The sequence below is a fragment of the Emericellopsis atlantica genome (genome assembly GCF_019669845.1).
Source record: "Emericellopsis atlantica unplaced genomic scaffold F5Z01scaffold_7, whole genome shotgun sequence".
NCBI lineage: Eukaryota > Fungi > Ascomycota > Sordariomycetes > Hypocreales > Bionectriaceae > Emericellopsis > Emericellopsis atlantica.
This window is the reverse complement of record NW_025764709.1, coordinates 578441-597816: the sequence shown is the minus strand read 5'-3', so window position 1 is coordinate 597816 and position 19376 is coordinate 578441. Positions and strand designations below refer to the sequence as shown.

Genomic DNA, 19376 nt, shown 5'->3' with positions numbered 1-19376 from the left:
GACAGATCACAGAGCTGCTGCAGCCACTTCGTGGGGCGCGGGATCAAGTGCGTGGACAGTGGTCCCGCCTCCTTCGTACGTACGTAAAGTACTTGATCGACAAATGAATTGATTTGATAAACAGCATGGTTCTATTACCTCAGACAATAGAAGCGCGGCAATTGACTGGCGACCGCCTTTTCACGCTGATGAAGGCGTGACATCCTGATGCATTGCACAAACAGTATTACGTTAAGCGCCCACGACATCTCCAGTCGCCTCACCGACAAACCAAAACGGTCCTAGCATCGACTGCACGGTACGTACATGCAGAGGTAGGTGGAGCGGCAAAGGCTTCTGGAAGCATCACGGAACTTTTCGACAGGCACGGCCGCACTGGACAACCGCCTCATTACGATGTGGCGAGGCGAAATCAGCAGTCTTGTCTGTCACACCTCGTCGAACGCACTGTCCAGCTTTCCGCAGATTCCGCAATACGCGGCAGCCTCGGGTGCTTCGTTTCGTTGACACGACTCTCACTCAGAAATTTGAGTCTGCGCTGTGATCAGAAGCCCATGATCAGGATTTGAAGAGGCTCCTTGCTTCCGCGCCGAGGTTTCGTCGTCGGCGGCGGCGTTCGCGAGAGAGAGAGAGAGAGAGAGAGAGAGAGATACGTACTGCGCAGTCAAGTTTCCGAGGTTGATAACGCTTACTGTGATAATAAGAGCCATTATCCAATAAATGGGTGCTGGTACGTACAGTCGATGCATGCTTCTAGAATACGCAAATACAGGATTATTCGGCAGCCATCGGGCTTCCCGCAGCGGGTGGAGAGCGCCCCCGTCCATTCAGAGTAAACTAATTAATTTATTCTGGCTGCTCGAGATTCAAGCCGCAGACAAAGGGTCGCGCATATTTGCCTCAAAATTGGAACAAGGTCCAGATCTACGGCCAGCGGTATGAATGGCAACGACTATTTCAGCCGGTGAGCGACTTTCGGACAGCTGTCGCGTGCGTACGTACGCAAGCACAAGTGCAATACGTACAGTACATACGAACTACGTAGCGAAAGACATGCAGCTGTCTGAGTCGTCCTCGTCCTCGTTCTCAGCCCGCCGATAACATTGTTTATATGCCTCTCTGCTTCGAACACGGCCAGGTCCATTTCCCCTGGGCTGGTTCGTCGCACTTGTATGCAAGTGGGTGCAGCAAAGGCCCCAAAGGGTCAAAAAAGGGACCCTCCTCCAGATTTTTGTCCGCTGCGACGCATGATGAATTATGGATACGTAGGACAGGAGGCTCCTCTCTCTGCATGAAGGGTTTCCGATATCTGCCGCCGATGGTGCCGAGCGATGGGTGGGTTTCGCTCTCACGCAGAGGCATTTATTTCCTTCGCCCTCACTTTTCCTGGTGAGCCTCGCGCTCGCGTTCAGGTCTGCCTGCTGCGATGAATATTCGACTACGGTCCGTGGGCAAAACGCCGGCGGTTGTGCCGACGTGGTAGTACGTAGACATGTGCGTGGCTTTACATCCGTCTGCTTCCTCACGTACCAGGCGGTAGATAGAACGGCCGAGATGGCGTCGCTGCCATGAATTAGGCTGTCGTGTTATTGTCGTCGCCTTTGGTTAATCAACCCCTAGGCAATAAGACAATAATGTCTGCTCTCACGGTCCGTCGGTCAGTCCTGTAGGGTTAGTGAAGTACGTACTCGTACGTAGTCGCTCCGTAGTGCAAGAGCTCACTGGGCCCGCCTGCCGCACAAGCGCTCCGAGACCATGCACGCATTAGGAAAGACACTCTCCGGTCGCTCTGGCCGGCAATTGCTGATCCGAGTTGACTTGCAACTTTTTTTTTCTTTCTCACCTATGTCGGCTTCTAGCTCCCTTTTGCTGCGGTGTTTTGTTGTACGTACGTGCGTGTGTACGTACGTTAAACCCGGTGATAATTGCGCCTAATTACGCTCTGATAACAAATAGCGCTGTGAATGGTGAGGCAGATTTGCTTCCGATTCAGTGACTACGTATCGTCTTGGCTGGACGATTCGCGTACGTACGAGAGTGGCTGGAATCGGCCGTTTGCAAATTTGCTGCAATAGCAACACCGGCAAACAAAGGCCGGACTTGGCGCCAATACCGCTGACAAGTCCGTTTCATCCCCGGTCTACGGCCGGAACCCACACGGCCAGCACGGCCAGCACGGCCAGCGCGTCCTCGGCGCGTCCATCTCCTAGATTGCCGTAAGGCCTCAGACCCACGCACAACAAGGATTACAGCCCATGACCGGTGTTAATTGAAGGAATACATTCGATACCACCAAAATTAGGTAACGCTGCTTGTAGCCCGGAGTTCGCCGCGAGGCGTGACCGTATCCCGTTTTGTCGTGTTGCTCACCGAACTCTGTTAGAGTATACGTACCCTACTAACTGACCAAGGCAAGTGGGGGTGTGGGGACACTGAGGCCTTACGGCAATCTAGGAGATGTCCTCTGTGGAATGACTCGAATCTGTCCTCAGGTCCTGCGTTCACATCGGCACTGTTCATTTCCAGATGCCCACCGCGAATTGTGGGTGGCAATGAGAATCCAGGTCGACTGTTTCGTCGACACGAGGCCAAGCCCAGTTGAGGCTCTGACGCCTTCGGCACCGGCACGGGAAACTCATCAATCCCTGTCCTATGCCAAGTCAGCCTCTGACGTACGGTTCAGAACTCAGAACTTCAGAAGCAACGAATCTCAGGGCCTCAGGCTGCTCTTCAGGCAAGCGCAGTTCCATGACACGAGGCTGATCCCGTACGCAGACGCGTCGTCCTCCACGAGCAAACGGGAGGCAGCGCGCAGCCGCAGGTCTCAACTCTCAACTCTCAAACGATCCATTTCTCCCCATCGCCAAGTGCGCGTGGGCAATCGCCTCGTGCCGCTCTGCCGAGCGCGTTCGTGGGTCCCCCTGGCACCCCCTGAAGCACAACGTCAGGCCTGTGTTCCCCGGAGAATAATGCCTTGGCGACGCGTCCGTGCTCGGCTCTCTTGTCTCCATCTGCCACATCCCGTGACTTGAGACGGACAAACCTCTGTCCGAAAAGATGAGGATGACAGAGGCAGGTGACCACGTGCCTCAACAAGAAAGAGGCCATCCTTGAGGTTGAGTTAGACACCGCTATTAGAGTTGTTGTTAACCTTGATTGCCACCCGCTTGCACGACGCGTGCTTAATGCAGCCTATGCAATCGCATCGCACCACGACTCTACGTGGACTGTTGCACTTGGAAACATGACAAAGGTCGTTGCTACAGTAGTGTGAGGGCTTGGCTTGTCGATGGGTCTGCCAGAGATTCGACAGAACTGCTGGCACTGTGTTGGGGGGCCAGCTGCGTGACTGGCTGGCTGAATGATGAATCTGCCCTGCCCGGACAGAACTAAAGGAGCTCTGAGTGACAGAGTCCAGTCAGTACCTTGTTGATTTGTAGCAATAGCAAATCACAGCTACAGTCACCTTGAAACTTTACAAGCCGACTCGTATGTACGTACGGATACCAGAGACAGATATCGACGATCCGCGCGGCAGGAGGCCGCTCCGCCTAGAGGCTTGGCAGGGATATCACCAGAACGGCTCCTTCAGGCTGCCTCTTGAGTCTTGACCGACCGAAACAGAGCCTGGGCCGATGTGCAAAGTATCGTCTGTACTCGCACGCGTTTTGACTCACTGTGTTTTGCAAATTCGGCATTTCTCCAGAGGCCTCCATTAGTACATTCCGCCTGGTGTATAATGGACATAGCGGGAGCCGTCTGTTTCAAGAGATGGTGACCAGGGGTGCCTTCAAGTTTCTTTGCTGTTCTTCCTTCCTCCGGAAGCGGCACGAGTTTGATCAAACCATGCTCTTTTGCGTTCAATTTCCGTGCAAGGGCAGTCGCCCGGCTAGTAATGGATGCGGTGGCTTTAAAACTGGGCGTAGATCGCATCCTGTTGACATCCAACCAGTTATTACCAACCCCCAATTCCTGTGCGCTGTCCAACGAGACTGGCATGGCGATCCTGGCTGCGACCACCACCAGTTGCCATCAAATTCGTTCAGTCTAGGTACATCCCAACTCATCCTTCTTACCTGGGCACATGGCAATCGTCGTGCCGAAAGGATCGCCGTGCTCTTCCCGCTGACGTTGGCTGGAGCATCGTGTTGCCTGCGGCTGCTCACCTGACGCCCGCCAAGGCGGTTGCTTGCGTGACGAGCTGCAGCGCGCGTGTGGGAGCTGGGGAATCCCTGGGGGTGCTGGCTGGAGAAGACGTCATGATGCCGTCGAGTGTTCAATTCGAACATGGATGCGCTGCACGATGTCAGAAAATATTCAACATTCGGTCCAGCCCCCAGGCGATGCCGAGTCCAGCCGTCAGATGCGGTTGGGTTGGGTTCGCGGTGTGCTGCAAAGTAAGGTTGCTACGCGATCAGACTGTTGATGACAGCGCTGTTCGCGCCCATGTCTCCGACGCGTATTCTTGTGCATATCAGAAGTTCCCAACGTGATGTGTTCATCACATCGGTATCGTGATACTTCTTTGTGCTAGACTTTTCTTCGCCCAGTTTGACTCATCAAATACCGTACAATGACTGTTATATTGAGTTTCCATGTTTCCAGATTAGCGTAGGGCATATAGCGATTGTATTTAAGTTTGCCTGTCTGTGGTTTTAATAATTGGGTGTCTTTCCACTGCTATGAGCAGCGAAGTCAGAAATTGGGCTCCCTACTACCTTACTGGCCATCGGCCAGACAATGCTGAAAGGGACTTCCATTACCAACCACGCAGGAGACCACGGAAACGAGTAATAAGACTAAGCTTCAGCGACTCTATCCTATTGTTCTTACGAGGTAGTGAGGGTGGCAACTTGTCGAGGAGGGAGTGCTGTAGGGTAGGTTAATCGGTTGAATTGAATATAAAGATCCAGGACTGGCTTGATTGATTCAAATAAATAAAATCTGATCACTCATTATAAGCTTGCCGTAATTAGGGGAGCAGTGAATGATAGTAGAAAATACGAAAGAGGGAGCAATGGACGTCTATAGACAGCATTTGCGCTGCTCATCGCCATACTCATTAGCCCATTCAGACCCGACGAGGGTTCGTCAACTTTTCAAGAGGAGTATCGCAGCAAATACAAGCCAAGGTCCGTCAACGCCTACATGTAACATGGCCCCAAGATTGTAGTGCCCGATACTCCCTACTTTGCGGCAGCTGGCTAGCACAAGTCGTACTTCATCGATACCCGGTTCGACCCTATACTGCAAAGCATATCGAAGAACAGATCAATTGGTCGTCGACTGCGAACGGCCCTAGCCATATTATCTCCATCGACGAGCTTTTGGCCACGGCCAACGTCAAAGACAGCATCACCGGTGAGCCGCTGTTCGTCTTCGACCCCCCCTACGCCCGAGTGCTATGCTATTTGCGAGGGGCATTAACAAGTGCAACTCAAGCACTCAGACTGCCTGAACACGAGCCCGCTGGCGATTGGTTGGTGACCTACGACCCAGAAGCAATAGCTTGACGGCCGGGGTATCATGCCAGGACGAGGGCTGCTACGACGCCCAGGACTCCAAATGGCAGACATTCCCACAAGCAAGGGCAAGGAATATGTTCATAACCTCTGGGAATGGCACAATCGAGCACATACGACCACACCTAGTGGAAAATACGGGATCCCGTCCGCTCTCCAAGCGTCAAGCCGCTAAGGGGCCGATCAGTAGTTGGGTCGGAGACGACCAGCGAACCCCGGCTGTTGTATGTCTTTTTGCTTACGACCATACCCTCCGCTCTCTCATAGTCCAGCCGCAGAATAGCTTCTGTTACCGCGTGCGTGCCAGTGGTCACTCTTTTCCCCGTCATGCAGCTCGCCTTGTATCGTGGCTGTCCGGACCTCAATTCGCACAGGAGGCCAGTCGTGGATTCCAGGAGAATCCCTACGCTGCCATATATCCCTTCATCCGTAGATCCCTCTTTGGGTTGATCCGGGGAACATGCATTATGTGGCCATATTTGTGAGTCCAAGGCTCCTGGGTCTAGTTGAACACTTCACGTTCGGCTGCAGAATCATAAAATGTGTATTCGCGTGCGTTCAAGAGGTATGAAACGAAAATGATAATTTCACTCTTCTATCTCAGTGGACAGAGGTCGGCATAACCAGGTGCCACACAATATAGTACACCAATATTTGGGATCAACGCTTGTGCTCATTGGTAATGTACATGTAAGTTCCTGGGTCAACCCGCGCTCCAGGAGGTCCTCCAGCAGGTTCAGGGCGCCCCTGAATGCATCCAGAACATCCAAAATGACACTGCTGTTACCAAAAACTCTGTAGGGTTAAGCACTATCTCTCCGAATGCAGGCAACTTTTATGGAAGAGGAGTGACAGCCTCATATCGTCGTTTTCTAAAATACTGAACAGAGTGTCCAAGAAGACTAGGACCGAAGAGATCACAAAACACAATCATGACTTCTAAAGTCGGCATATATCCGCAAGATGTCTTGATGCCCGGGACTGGATATTGACGGCCTTTCTTCAAAATGTCGACCTGCTCCTGAGTGAGCCACCCCGACACTCCCGTAGTCTAGTCTAATACAGTCAGGTAATGCGCTCAATGACCACAAAATAACAGACCACAACAATACAATAATCAGGGAGCGGACCTTGCTGGCGAATGAAGCTAGCTGTTTGGATAGGGGGTCGGACAAATAGCACCTAGATACTACCGCAGTCACCACCACGAGTTGCATTCTGGCTCAAGTGGCCCAAAGCATGCAAGGCATGGGCTCGCATTCGCATGAAAATGCGCAGCCGTTACCTACAGCGGCGTCCTCGGGGTCCGGACCTAGGAATAGGGAGGCTGTGGTCGTTAAATGGTGACAAATCGGCACCCTCCATCTCGGACTCCATTGAGTCTCGCGGATTCCCACTGGAATGAGATGCCTTGGTAGTAGTAATAAACACTCCGCATGATTAAAGAGAGAGCATGTTCTCTTCTCTTGGTCTGTCCATCACGGACTGGTGAGGACTCAGGAGCGCCTTGATAGACGCCCGGGTGGTAATTCTCGTTGACAACCTTGCAAGAGCCTAGCAGAGCAGCATGTGGTACCACTCCATCGACTTCCGCCGCACGGGACGTGCATGGAGGAGCAGCCACTGAATGATTGGCCGTTCTCATCATGGCCATCTGCAGATGGCGTCCGAGGTTGCTGGCTACATGTACCATCGCCAGCTGCAGGATTGACGTGTATTCTGCAACCAACAATCATTTAGCCAATCATAGGCTTATTCATCAGCTCATTGCCAACATGCATAGACTTTCGAAGAATGAGGGGTCAATATTGCTTCGTTTCCTGAGCGATATTGTTTGTCTGACCTTCAAACGCCTGGCAACACGAAAATGGCTGACGAGCCGAGTGCAACAGATATCGCATCTACCATCGGGACCTGGCTAGGCGTCGGCCTGGCTCTCTTTGCCCTCATTGGCATCGTCGGGCCTGTCCTTGTCTGGCGCGCAAGCTAAACGAAACGCAACAAGGCCATCGACTCCCTAACAAGGCGTGTAGGCGACAGCTTTGGTTATGTCAGTCGAGGTGTCTGGGCAGGCGGTCAACGCCGCCTTCTTCGCCAGATCCGAGCGCCTTTGCTCTACAAAGAGCCAGATCTCCGGGATGCCAAATTCGCCCTGGAGCCCTTTGAGTTCGAGGCTGTTCCCACTCGGGGTACTCCATCCAGGATCAAGATCAGGAGCCAAGCTGATGGCGTGCCCTCTGCAAAAACTTCGTCTGGATGGGTGCAGTTCGGAAGCGTGATCGAAGGCTATAACGTCCCAATGTCGACGGGAGATAGCCTAGTGATTAGGGATGAAGAGGCACTTCTTCCTGTCAACACCTCATGGCTTCAGCTCACGGGACTCCTCGGTCGATACGGTCCATGGCAAGATAAGGGAAGACTGCCATTGCAAGTTTCTCATGGCATCACCAGCAATCAAGCCAAAATTGACTCCAAGTTTATTCGGGGTAGCCGATTGAGAAGCCGTGGAAGAAGTCGGCCGCCCCATGGCAAGACGACCGGGACTACCGTTATGTGGACGACATAACTTATCAACCCCTGTACGGGCTTAACGGCACAATGTTCTTACCAACAACAGAATCCTCACGCGGCAGCGACAGACACCACGTGAATCCAAAAGATCACGTATTCTTCTCGCGTCATGAACTCGACCGCATAGGCCATCTTGGGAAAGACAAATATAGGGTTGGTATGCTGTTCTGGATGGCGGTTGGCTGTCTCCCTCCCTGGCAGCTCTGGATGCGTCATCTGCTTAGACGATGTCCAGGATATCCCTATTAGTCCTGAGGCAGCCTCTAGTCAACAGCCAAGGACCCCGGTGTTTGATTATCTCCCGCGGCCTGCTGAACCAAGAGCAGTGCATTTCGATGACTCTGATGACGAGTCTATATCCGTCGATCCAGAACACGTACCGCGTCGCCGCCTCAGACCAACAGAAACCTCCGCGGCGAAATACATCACACCACGACTGCGCGATGCGAACGCCACGAACTCTGTTGATCCTGATCGCCCGCGAGGATTCTGTCTCGATGAATGGAACGAGCGAGAGGCCGACCTCTCTGAATTAGCCGGCGTGGTGCATGCCGACGTGCCTGATCTGCAGGTCCTGTCACTGCAAGAGATCTCGCTCAGCACCGAGGACGTACGAGATATCAACAATGCAGACGGAGGCACATACCATGAGAGGCAGAGCGAGTGGGTCCGCCTCGAGGAAGCCTACGACGGTCGAAGACATCTTCGTCGTGAAGATGCGCAATTCATCGGCCTTGCTCTTCTTGACCTCGAGCTGAGCCCACATGGCTATCTCATGTCCGGTGAGCCCTCGGCTTGCCGAGCCCTTATCTGCCAGGCCGCATCTTCATCCTTGCCACAACTCTTGGCGAGGATCATGGGGAGCATTGACGCGCTAGGCCTCGAAGAAGCCGTCAAGGATCCTCTGAAAACAGCGTCACGATCCTTCTATGATCTCACCCAGCTGATTCGGTCGACAAGGAAATACTACTCTGCTTTGCACGCCCTAAATCTTGCCCTTCAAGACGCGACGCCAACCTCTTCAACCAAAGAGACAACTGCACTCACATCAATAGGCTGTGTCATGCTGACAAGTCCAGAGTTCCGCTCTCTCATCGCTCAGTCGGCTCGTCTTCTCTCAGAAGGCCTCGACGGCTCAGTTGTCGTTGATCTAGGCCACGGTGCGATTGAGATGCCGACAGTTATGAACTTTGTAGCCAAGTTTCCGATCGATACTGACAGGCTCTTTCCTGATGCTGCATCAGATATGTTATCGGGGACGGTGACGATTCGTTTAGCTAGAGCTCTTCTTGCATGCTTGAGGGCGGCCTTGCGAAGCGCCATGTTTGACACAGCCTTGGACTCGGTTCCTCTGTTCGAGGCAGTCCGGCGGCTGGATGAAGTTGTCTTGCTAGGTTGAGACCGAGATTTTTCATAGTTCTAATTGTAAAGGGGAAGAGCGGAGTTTGTTCACTGCTGCAACCTGTAAGTCCCGTTCTGGCGAGGAAGATTGTGGACGAGACCGACTCCGCGTAGGCTACATGTAGACTAGGCGGATCCGCAGCCGGCCGACCATCTTCCAGCCCCGTACGGGGGCACCGGCGGCCAGGCCTCACCGTTTGCCGCCCCGTCTCCATTTCGTTCCGGCGTCCTCGGGGTCTGAACCTGGGGAGAGAGGCTTAGTCGTTCAATGACGTCTCGAGGGGTGCAATTTGATCCATGCAACTCCACGGACATGATTGAGTCCCGCAGACTTCCACTAGAAGTGGCGCAGTTCTGGACTCGTCGTACCCGACTCATCTAAAGGCAATTGATGGAGACGCATGAAGAATTGGTACGGACGTATAAGCCTTGACTTCACTCCCTCCGTTCTGTGATTTGGGCTTTGACATGGGCGCTTTCGGCTTTCAGGGCATACTCCGCTTACTAATATGGAGTAATTAATATGGAGTAAGATAGATGCCGAAAGAAACCCCCTACGCCAGACCTAATGGGGATTGTTGTTAGTCTCAATGGCACAGATGATCGCCGTCCAGGTCTCCCGCGCCCATGCTTAGAGAACGACACCAAGTAGTAGCTCATTCTGGTCAATATTGCCATGGGGATATTCGCGGATATCGGGGCATTGGAAGGCCCGATGTCCGCGTCGAGAATCATGCCTTCAATTCCTACATATGTATTATAATCACATCTCCTCCCCAAACTAATTAAGAAAGACATCTTCTATCGACTATCAAACACCTCAGCTCAATCATTACCTCTCATCTCATATCGCTTTCTTCTACTATCATTCCCAAACTGAACTGCAGCCGCCATGGGCCGGTTTGCTAAATTGACCACCTTCGCTAGCCTCCTAGCAACTATGCTCGGTGCGGCCCACCAGAAGAAGTATGTCTTCAAGCCGGAGCATGAAGCGACCTACCAGAATGTGCGTCTCTGCCATACTCTTTTCTTTCTTGACATAAATCTAACCGTTTCAGACCTATATCCCCACACTCATGAATCTGACCACGTCTCAATACGACGTGGAGACGGGCTCGTCGTGGTGGATAAGCTCCTTCATTACCGGCACCGAAGGCAGGCAGTATCTTGCCATCTCCCACATCATGACGCCGCAGAAAGGCGTGTGTTGATCGTCTGTTCTCGATCTGCACAGCCTCGAGTATTGGGTCGATCTCACCTACTGCCCCAAGGATAGCAAGGCATCGGATACATCCGTTCCTCTCGATGGCGACTTCGATACATATGGATTTGTGTCGACGGCTGACGACAGCATTGCGCAGATGCGCACCTATGCCAACACCAATGCTTCCTTCTCCCTCGACATCAGCTGGGAGGACACGTCCAAGCCTGTACTCAACGGCGGATCAGGCTCCATTGGCTTTGGACCAGGCCCGTCGAATGCGACGGAATGGGGCATTCCGGCGGCAAAGACCACTGGAAGCCTCACGCTCGATGGTCTCCATGTCGAGATTGACACAAAGAACTCCTTTACTTGGTACGACCGTCAGATATCATACGGAGCCCCCCGCAACTGGACCTGGTTTGAACTCAACTTTCCCGGCACCGAAATCAAGGCCAGCATCTGGTCGGAGGACCGTGGTCCTCTCGAGGACAACACCATCTACAATTTCGCGACCGTTCGCATCGGCGAATCGCAGCACGTTCTTGCGTATGACTTGATCCCCGACATGTCCGATACCTGGGTGTCCCCAAAGTCAGGCCTGGTGTACCCTCTCAGCTGGAGACTCGAGTTCGAAAATGGTGACTATCTCGTTCGAGAAGAAGTTATTCAAAAAGAACTGGATATGTATGAGCAAGGTGGGGTGGACTCAAATATGAAATGCACGACATGGGGTATATGTTCCTAGGTCTTAACAGCCCAACCATACGAGTAAAGAATCGTGGTCATACAGAAACGTCTAAAAAAGGGCACGGTACCGCACAGCGCCCGAGTCGGTCATTGACTGAGCAATGGCCGTGGACTGTGTCGCCTCCGCCTGAGTCGTCTCCGCTTGTGAGGTCTCCGTCTCCTTGGTGCTGACTGGGCCTCCCCAGGTCTTTGTGACGGGCTCAAAGACATTAAAGTAGTCCCTCCCACCGCACGTCTCGTCCTTGTTGCCGCTGCACGGCATATCGCATTTGGACTCGTTCCTCGTCGACTCACCACCCACAAAGGTGCTGCACCAGCACTGGTTGCCCTGCTTCACCCCCGCGAAAAGGACAGTGCCGTTGATGGAGGCTTCCCAGCATGTATGCTCGCAGCTAGAAATATCCAAGGAAGGATTGCCTTCCTCACCTGTCATCATAGTCTCGAGCAGGGGATGGACTGGATCGTCAGGATAGCAGCCTCTGGCCTCCCAAGCCGTCGGGGAGGGTACATGGGAGCTTGAGGTACTAGTAGAGGTGACAGTACTCGATGTGGTGGTGGTTGTAGTAGTGTCGCCCGGAGGGGGCCCTCTGTCGCTCGTAGACACACAATAGGATAAAGGGTAGAGCCAGGGCTCGCAGTCAAGACTAAGGGATGGATTCCACTTGGAGAACTGCTCTGGGGTGAGGGCGAACAGGTCCCGGATGTCCTCGCAGGTCGGGTTCTCCTCGGCATTGTTGTACCAGTCGATGCAGGTGTCGACAGTAGCGGGATCCGTGGAGAAAATTGGCTTGGGCGTGCTAGCAGCGCAAAGAGGGAGAAGGGCCAACGCCGCCGCGGCCAAGAGCGCTGTGCGGCAGTGTGCGGTGCCAGAGGACGATCTTGTGACTTGGGCCATGGTTACTCCTGCGGCTTTTCGAGGGGATGAGAGGGAGAAGGTAGAAGAGACTTCAAGTCGAGTCGGACACAGATCATGTGGTAGTCAGTATGTCCGACTGGACGTGGGCCGCGGCGGTGAGTGCGATAACCGACGCCAAGCGCTACAACAGGGGCAGGGAGGAGCCTGCCGATTACGGCCGCCGGGCCGGGATGCAGGAACACCAAACAGACTGGATCGTTAGATTCTAATTAGGCCTCCATGTCCGAAGCGAGGCCAACAGAAAGCCCGTGAGCAGAGCGTCGGCGGTCCCGCCTCTTTGAGGTTCGTGGCTGCAATGAGTTGGCTGGTGGGGTTCGGAATTGTAGTGACTTCAGTTGGTACGTGCGTGGTGAATGGTGATACTAAGGTACCTTACCTGACTTACCTGTTGGTTGTTGTGTTCAAAATAGGAAGGTACAGTACGGGCCCGCGTGCTCGGCCGTCGAGGAAGGATGGACCCTGGCCGAGGCTAGGCTGCAGCAGGGTCAGGGTCTAGGGGGCTGGGAGCATCGCAGCCCTTGACACTTGACCATCTTGCTCATTTGGAACCAACATAAAATAATTTGTTCCCCTGCGTTCGACTCTCCACGCTCATGAGCCATTCCACCATGTCCTTTGCACAGCTCCCATTCGAGCTGCGCACCTACATCTGGAGCCTGACAGACATCGAGCCCCGTTGTATCACCAATGTACGCATGGTCATGAGCGACTTACCTTTCAAGCGGAAGCACCGCAGAAAGGGCCTCGATATCCTCTACGAGACGACATCCGCCCCGCCGCCCGCCGTCGTTCAGGTCTGCCGCGAGGCTCGCCAGTATGCGCCGTATAGGCGTGCATTTACCGCCGGTACCGAGCCGCGCTGGACGTGGGTGAACTTTGCGCTCGATATTTTTTGCGTCTCGAGTATAATGTCGCTCGGCGATATCAAGTCTCATCGGGGTGAAATTCAGCGACTCCATATTCGAACCGACGACGACGAGGATTGGTATTATAATCTCGCAGATTATAATGCCATGCGTCCTCTTTGTGAGTTTGACAGCCTTGTGGAGGTCAGGACTGTGCTCGAGCCTGGGGATTGGTGGTGGGGGGAGATATGGGCCGAGTGTCGTTGTTGGGGGGGGGCTGTCCCGATGAGAATGTGACCTTTATTAGTGAGAGCTCTGGGCTTGTTCTGAGTGGACCTCAGCTACGGATGGTTCGTGATTGGCACTTTATATTCTCATTCGATAGTGATGGGAACCCCCCCAGCCCGGAGCGACTCCTCTCAGATGAGATCGCGTGGGCTTGGGATGAGACGATGCATCTAACCTTTGCACAAATGTACTACATAGGGTAAAGTGCGCGGAACTGTGGGGATCCCCGTTAAGTCAATATACCCCCTTTTCACAAACCTTCCCAACTTGCCTACTTATGAACTGCTAATATCTCCCAGCATTAGAAGCTCTGTCGACACAATGTCGGCGTCCCAACTTCCTAGCATCGACGACCAGCTCGTCACGCCTGCCAATCCGCCCCGAACAGACCGAGATGGCATGGACTATGAGCGATGCGCTGCCCTCCATAACTATCTTCTGGACTACTGCCTAGCGATAGAGGGTCGGCTCGATCAAGTCACTGAGGGCAGCCGTGCCACGTACTGGAGCGAGCATGGCGCTGCAGCCGAGGCTCTTCGCCCAAGACTGCACCACTCTGTGGTCGCCTTCCTAGAAAGGGCGTATGAGTTCGATGACGAGAACCCACTCTCCTATTTTGTTGCGAACATGCGATTACCAGGGGACGGTTCAGCGTTCCTCCTCGACAATGAACTCGCTGACTTATTGGATCAGCCCGAGGACTCCGTTGTGTTTCTGTACATGGCCAGCTGTGAATCGTTTGACGATGACGCAGGCGGCGGCGGCCTGCTCTATCACCAGGGCCGTCACCAGGCCACATTTGCTGCGTACCCCGAGCACACGGAATGTGCGTTCCCGATGGATCAACACCCGCAGAGCTGGCATGCCTTCGAGACCATCCTTTCCCACTGGATAGACCTGATCCATCTCGGCAAGGTCGTGGCCTCTCCCATCGCCAAAGAGGACCGACGCGATGGCTTTAAGGTTGGGAACTGGGAGTGGTGGTCCTATGGGGACGGCCAGATTGCGACCTGCGTCGCGGCGTGGGATCGACTCTGCCACGCCATCGAGGCCCGCCGTCGGCCGCCGGGCGCGGGCCATGTCGACAATATGGATGACAAGGAAGTCTTCAGCGAACATGAACCCTTGCTCACGCCGGCGGCCTTGGATGCAGCCAACGTCCCGGATCCATCTTTTGCGCGCGGCTTCCTGAGCCGCGCACGTCGTCCCCGACACATCCAACAGATCGCCCCTGGACTCTCTCTTCCTCCGGCCGACGCGACTACGTTTGCCGCGGCCCAGCGCTTCACCAATCTGCCCCGACGCGTGCGCCAGTACTACGACTCATGGGAGGAAGGCATCGTGCCGCCCGTGTACATGTTCTTCAGCAAGGGCGGCGTTCCGGAGGTGGACATTTCAGACTGGAATACCTCGTTCCAGCTCCACTGGAGCAACGGCCAGCGCAAAATCGCAGACGACATCCCATTCCCACCAAGAGTCCCCCGTGGCGTCTATAGTGAATGTGTCGTCCGATCCCACGCTCATGCCACCGAGGAAGGGTTCCGGCTGCTGCTCCCTTTTACCGTACCTGGGGCGCTCTATAGTGACGGGAATGACATACGGAACTTCCACAACGAAGTAGACGAGCTATTCCAGCATGGCTTCAAGCCTCTTGGGGGAGAGGCGTACCGGACCCAGCGACTGGAGCGCTTGTTTGACCACTTTGCAAGCCTCGTCGAGCGGGGTGTCTGGTCGGTCGGGCCGCACGGGGTGCAGGGCTCCATCGATGTGTTCAAGGATGCCGCGGTGCATTGTGAGGACTATAGGATCCCATCGACATGGTGAAATGCCGCAGTCGCCATGGATCGAGCTGCACCAGAAATGGGAGGCTGATACTCGGGCAAGCATTCTGAAAAAAGCAACATTCAGCGATTCGTCCTATTTACTTGCGTCTCCGGATGCAGAGCTTACAATAGCTGGGGAAGGGCTACAGAGCCCACCAACATCCGATAACATCTCCCTACTTGAATTTGGTGAGTGGACCAACTCCACTTCCCTGACCGAGCCCATATCCAGACTATGCCTTCTTCTTTTCGTTGATTTGTGATGCAGCTGAGTCATACCAGGTTCTTGCGCCCAAGAGTTGTCCATGGCGATGCTGAATGGGAGGAGGCGGTTCATCTTATGCCGACTCAGCTTATCTAGGGCCGTCTTGAAGTCATCGAGAATGATACTGTCGGTGAAACACTTGAAGACAAAAGCAAACTTCCAAAAAGGGTTGATGGAACCAATGGGAATCACCCGTGTGACCGACAACAGGTCTATAACAATAAAAATGACACTCAGGACCATGCAGAAGAGTAGAGTCGTGAAGCGGGGGGATACTTTCATGATATCGACAAAGCTGAGTTCGTACCGGAACTTGATGTTCCAGAAGAGGTTGATGATGGTGAATATCCACCAAGGATCGCTATCACACGCGCAGTCAGGACAAATTCCCACATGGATGGTCATCCGAGTTGCATACCGGAAGAGCGCCTCATACGGTCGCGTCGCAATGAAGAGACGGCGATTGATGCCATTAAAGTAGGTAAAGTTTGCATAGATTTCGAGGACCCAGTACGGCTGGACGAGAAGAACGCTACCAATGTAGAGCCGGCTGCCTCGACGGTCCAGGAATGGTTTGTTCTTCAGCCACGCGACAATATTGTGCAGCGTCCACGATGTGATGAGCGGGACGGCAGTGGAAGAGAGGTACCAGCCCCATACCGGGGGGTCGAAGAAGATGAAAAAGCCGTTTGGTACGGCGAGAAGGAGCTGCGTTCATTGTTAGCAGGCTTGATTCTTTTAATGATCTGCCGAGCGTGGGATAAAGGATGAGCAAAAGAATACCAACCTCGATCAAGATGAGTTTGTGAAGAAGGACACCCCCACGCATATTGGCCAGAGTAATCCCACACATGATCACAAGGGCACCGACCATGAAACCCTGAGACCATGCCTCCAGCGTTAATTTGAGCGAGTTCTCCGGCTTGGACGTGGAGTTGGACATGTTGGCCGTCCAAAATTGTCGGGGCGACAATTCGAGATGCGCGCGCTGATCAGTGATGGCAACTTGTGAGTTGCATGGGGACTCGGGCATCAGGGGGTTTTAGTACATGCTGTACTCCGCATCTCAGCCGCACCAGGGGCCGTCTGCTGAAGAATCAACCTGACTTGCGGAGGGAGGTCAATTTCCCCATCCCCATCCCCATTCTCTACAAGTAAATGATTAGAGTCCACACGGTGCGAACAAGTAAGTATCCCGGGGAAGCGGGGAGAGCGAGCTAGTCCTGCAAGTGGCCCCCCCTTATGAGGATGGTGGCTTGACGCACTAGACATGATTTGGTGACTAGCTCCGTTCCCTTGTCCCATGACATCGATGTTGCTTATCAAGGTAATCACAGCGAAGAGCATTGATTCCAAAAGAATAATATTCTATCCGACGACGACCGCTCTAGCACCAGCTCGAACCCAAGGGCGTGAGCGACACGTCTGTCAACATGACCACGCCTTCTTCGGCCACGACGTTGATGTTGGTCGACTCTTGGTAGCGGGGGAACACAGTGGCAGAGAAAACAGTCCCATCCCCAGCAAAGATCTCCAGCACGGATCGATCGATAAAGATATCCAACGTGAGCTTGTTGTCCGCCTCGGGCGCAATGGCAGCTTCCCACGTGCCAGCCTGGCCGTACCCAGCATTGGTCGTGTCCAGTGTCAGCGTCTTGTTCCCGGTGTTATAGGTCAGCAGTGTAGCCTCGGCCTTGGACTCGAGTAGTGACAGCGTGAATGACGACGCCGTCGTCGTTGCGCCAAGGTCAACAGTCAGCTTCAGCCTCGCCACGTTCTCGCTTCCAATGTGGTGTGTCTTGTCCTTGATCTTCTTGGGTCCAAGGTTCTTTGTCTTCCCGCTCGCCAGACTGTCCAGCTCTACAATGGGGCGCTGGCCAAGCCCTCCGTCCTCGCGCAAGAACAGCTCGCGCGTAATGGACTGCTGCCCAGCCCATCCGTTGGCGCGGCTGGGCCACTTGGGTGTCGGCCAATTCCCCATCCAGGTGATGGCCAGGTCGCGGCCGGACTCGTCCTTGTACCACTGCATCGCGTAGCTCGCGGGGCCGGCGTCCAGAAGACCGCGCTTCTCGCTTGTAAACGTCGTCCCGTCAAAGGAACCAACCTCGTACCACCCAAGTCCAAGCCCGCCATAGAAGAGAACCCACTTGTCGCCAAGCGGCAGAAAATTTGGGCACTCCCACAACGCGCCCGTGTTGCCGTCAGTCCCTGTGTACATGATGCCGACTTCCGACCAGGAGAAGGTATCGGAAGCACGATACAGCCGCACTTGTCCGTCCACATTGTTTGTCGCGCCAATGACCATCTTCAGCGAATCGTCTGTCGGGTCGTGAAAGGCCTTGGGATCACGGAAGAAGGCAGGGGCCCCCTCTGGTGGACCGGGCACAACAGGGTTACCGCCGTATAGATCGAAGTGTATTCCATCCGTGCTGCTTGCCATGATGACAGTCTCTTGAACGGCATCAGGATGAGCGCTGGTGTCCGTGAAGTTGGTGTAGATGAGGTGCATTCCCTTGCTGTCACTGAACGCGCTGCCGGTAAACGCGCCGGACTCATCATTTTCGTTATCCGTCTCTGCTGGGTAGAGGGCCACAGGCAACTCACGCCAATGGACGGCATCGGTGCTCTCTGCGTGCGCCCAGTGCATTGGGCCCCATACAGCGGCATCCGGGTTATACTGGCTGAACAGGTGGTGTTTTCCCTTCCACTCGATGAGACCAGCTGGGTCGTTGATCCATCCCTGATACTGAGTGTAGTGATACTGCGGGCGAAGTTGGTCCTCTGCAAAGAGCTTACAAGCCGATTCTTCGCCGGCTGGTTGCTGGTTGACTTGTTGGCCCAGGACATTGAATGTCAACCCTGGGCCGTTAGTCTTTGCGCGTGCACCGACACGGAGGTCGTCAAAGTTGATGTGGCCCCAGGATTCGCTGACGCTGCTGTCATGGATGACAATGTGAACCGATTCGCCCCGCCATTCACTCGTGTCCCAGGTAATGCGGAGGAATGCCTCATCATTGATGCCCGTTTGCTTCAAAAGCACCTTTCCATCACTGTCCCTGACGAGACCCACATAGAGATGGTCTGGGTCATAACCGCCACTGACGAGGAAGCTCATGACAGAGCCGACCTGGAAAGAGCCGGACTTGAGCTCCCCGACGGCCGACTCGCCGGCCTGTGCAGTGCCCAGGACGAAGAAGTCCTGGTCTTGGTGGAAAGGGCCGTCCCAGTAGGACTGGACATCAGTGACAGATTTGCTCCCAAAAGCATCGCCACTGACGACCTCCCAGCCTTCAAGGGTCCCAGACTCAAATCCGGGGTTGGTAGGGCCCGCGCATGGTCGTGAGCGTGGGGGACCAGCGGACACAGAGGTCGCCAGGGCGATCAAGCCGAGCTTCAAGAGCGGAGTGTGAGAAGAGGCAGAAGACATGATGTAGACGGATTTGGGTAGCAATGATAGACAAGTGAGATATTCTCTGAGATGATGTAGAGTTGTCTGGAAACTTGATAAGACGTGGAAAGAGGTCTATTTTATACGTTTTGGTCACACTTGAAGAAGCCCTCTCCCACCATCCTGCCATGCTCTCTGAGCACTTCGAAGCATGTTGCTTGTGAAGAGCTCCCCGATCACTTGAGCATGCGAGGTCAGCGCTCGGGCTCCGGAAAAAAGACCGCCGAGTCCTGCGATGATGATTTGTAAAATCTTGTTGTTGTGCCATCTTGATTCTCGAGCATCTCGGAATCGCCGTTCCCACAATTCGAAGCTCGAAGCTTGATTCACCCCTGTCCGTATGCAG

At 54.1% G+C, this 19376-nt stretch overlaps 7 protein-coding genes across 7 annotated transcripts; 4 read left to right on the top strand and 3 right to left on the bottom strand.

Moving 5' to 3' along the window:
* Positions 1–6384: 6384 nt before the first annotated feature.
* F5Z01DRAFT_649990 (uncharacterized protein) lies at positions 6385–6787 on the bottom strand. The gene has a single exon (XM_046263127.1). It carries the CDS (start codon positions 6737–6739, stop codon positions 6440–6442), a length of 300 nt encoding a protein of 99 aa, XP_046120300.1. The 5' UTR covers positions 6740–6787; the 3' UTR covers positions 6385–6439.
* Positions 6788–7389: 602 nt separating this feature from the next.
* Positions 7390–9556, top strand: F5Z01DRAFT_698303 (uncharacterized protein; the record flags this gene model as incomplete). The annotated part of the gene is made up of 4 exons (XM_046266351.1): positions 7390–7494; positions 7528–8008; positions 8140–8250; positions 8318–9556. The coding sequence occupies 4 exons, from the start codon at positions 7390–7392 to the stop codon at positions 9490–9492; spliced, it is 1872 nt and encodes a 623-aa protein (XP_046120299.1). The 3' UTR covers positions 9493–9556.
* An 830-nt stretch (positions 9557–10386) lies between these two features.
* F5Z01DRAFT_680329 (uncharacterized protein) lies at positions 10387–11965 on the top strand (the record flags this gene model as incomplete). The annotated part of the gene is made up of 4 exons (XM_046265588.1): positions 10387–10500; positions 10604–10698; positions 10729–11382; positions 11884–11965. The coding sequence occupies 4 exons, from the start codon at positions 10387–10389 to the stop codon at positions 11963–11965; spliced, it is 945 nt and encodes a 314-aa protein (XP_046120298.1).
* A 1004-nt stretch (positions 11966–12969) lies between these two features.
* Positions 12970–13697, top strand: F5Z01DRAFT_680327 (uncharacterized protein; the record flags this gene model as incomplete). The annotated part of the gene is made up of 3 exons (XM_046265587.1): positions 12970–13050; positions 13090–13463; positions 13514–13697. 3 exons carry the CDS (start codon positions 12970–12972, stop codon positions 13695–13697), a joined length of 639 nt encoding a protein of 212 aa, XP_046120297.1.
* On the top strand, positions 13627–15365 carry F5Z01DRAFT_506955 (uncharacterized protein). The gene is made up of 2 exons (XM_046260319.1): positions 13627–13727; positions 13794–15365. The coding sequence occupies exon 2, from the start codon at positions 13816–13818 to the stop codon at positions 15316–15318; it is 1503 nt and encodes a 500-aa protein (XP_046120296.1). The 5' UTR covers positions 13627–13727; positions 13794–13815; the 3' UTR covers positions 15319–15365.
* Positions 15366–15440: 75 nt separating this feature from the next.
* Positions 15441–16525, bottom strand: F5Z01DRAFT_735044 (uncharacterized protein; the record flags this gene model as incomplete). The annotated part of the gene is made up of 4 exons (XM_046266766.1): positions 15441–15493; positions 15597–15943; positions 16001–16290; positions 16370–16525. The coding sequence occupies 4 exons, from the start codon at positions 16523–16525 to the stop codon at positions 15441–15443; spliced, it is 846 nt and encodes a 281-aa protein (XP_046120295.1).
* Positions 16526–16969: 444 nt separating this feature from the next.
* On the bottom strand, positions 16970–19009 carry F5Z01DRAFT_698296 (sucrose-6-phosphate hydrolase; the record flags this gene model as incomplete). The annotated part of the gene is made up of 1 exon (XM_046266350.1): positions 16970–19009. One exon carries the CDS (start codon positions 19007–19009, stop codon positions 16970–16972), a length of 2040 nt encoding a protein of 679 aa, XP_046120294.1.
* Between the last annotated feature and the right edge of the window lie 367 nt (positions 19010–19376).

What these genes read in the sequence shown, in the direction of transcription:
- F5Z01DRAFT_506955 (XM_046260319.1), top strand. Translation starts at nt 13,816, where the DNA reads ATGTCGGCGTCCCAACTTCCTAGCATCGACGACCAGCTCGTCACGCCT.
- F5Z01DRAFT_649990 (XM_046263127.1), bottom strand. Translation starts at nt 6,739, where the DNA reads ATGCAACTCGTGGTGGTGACTGCGGTAGTATCTAGGTGCTATTTGTCC.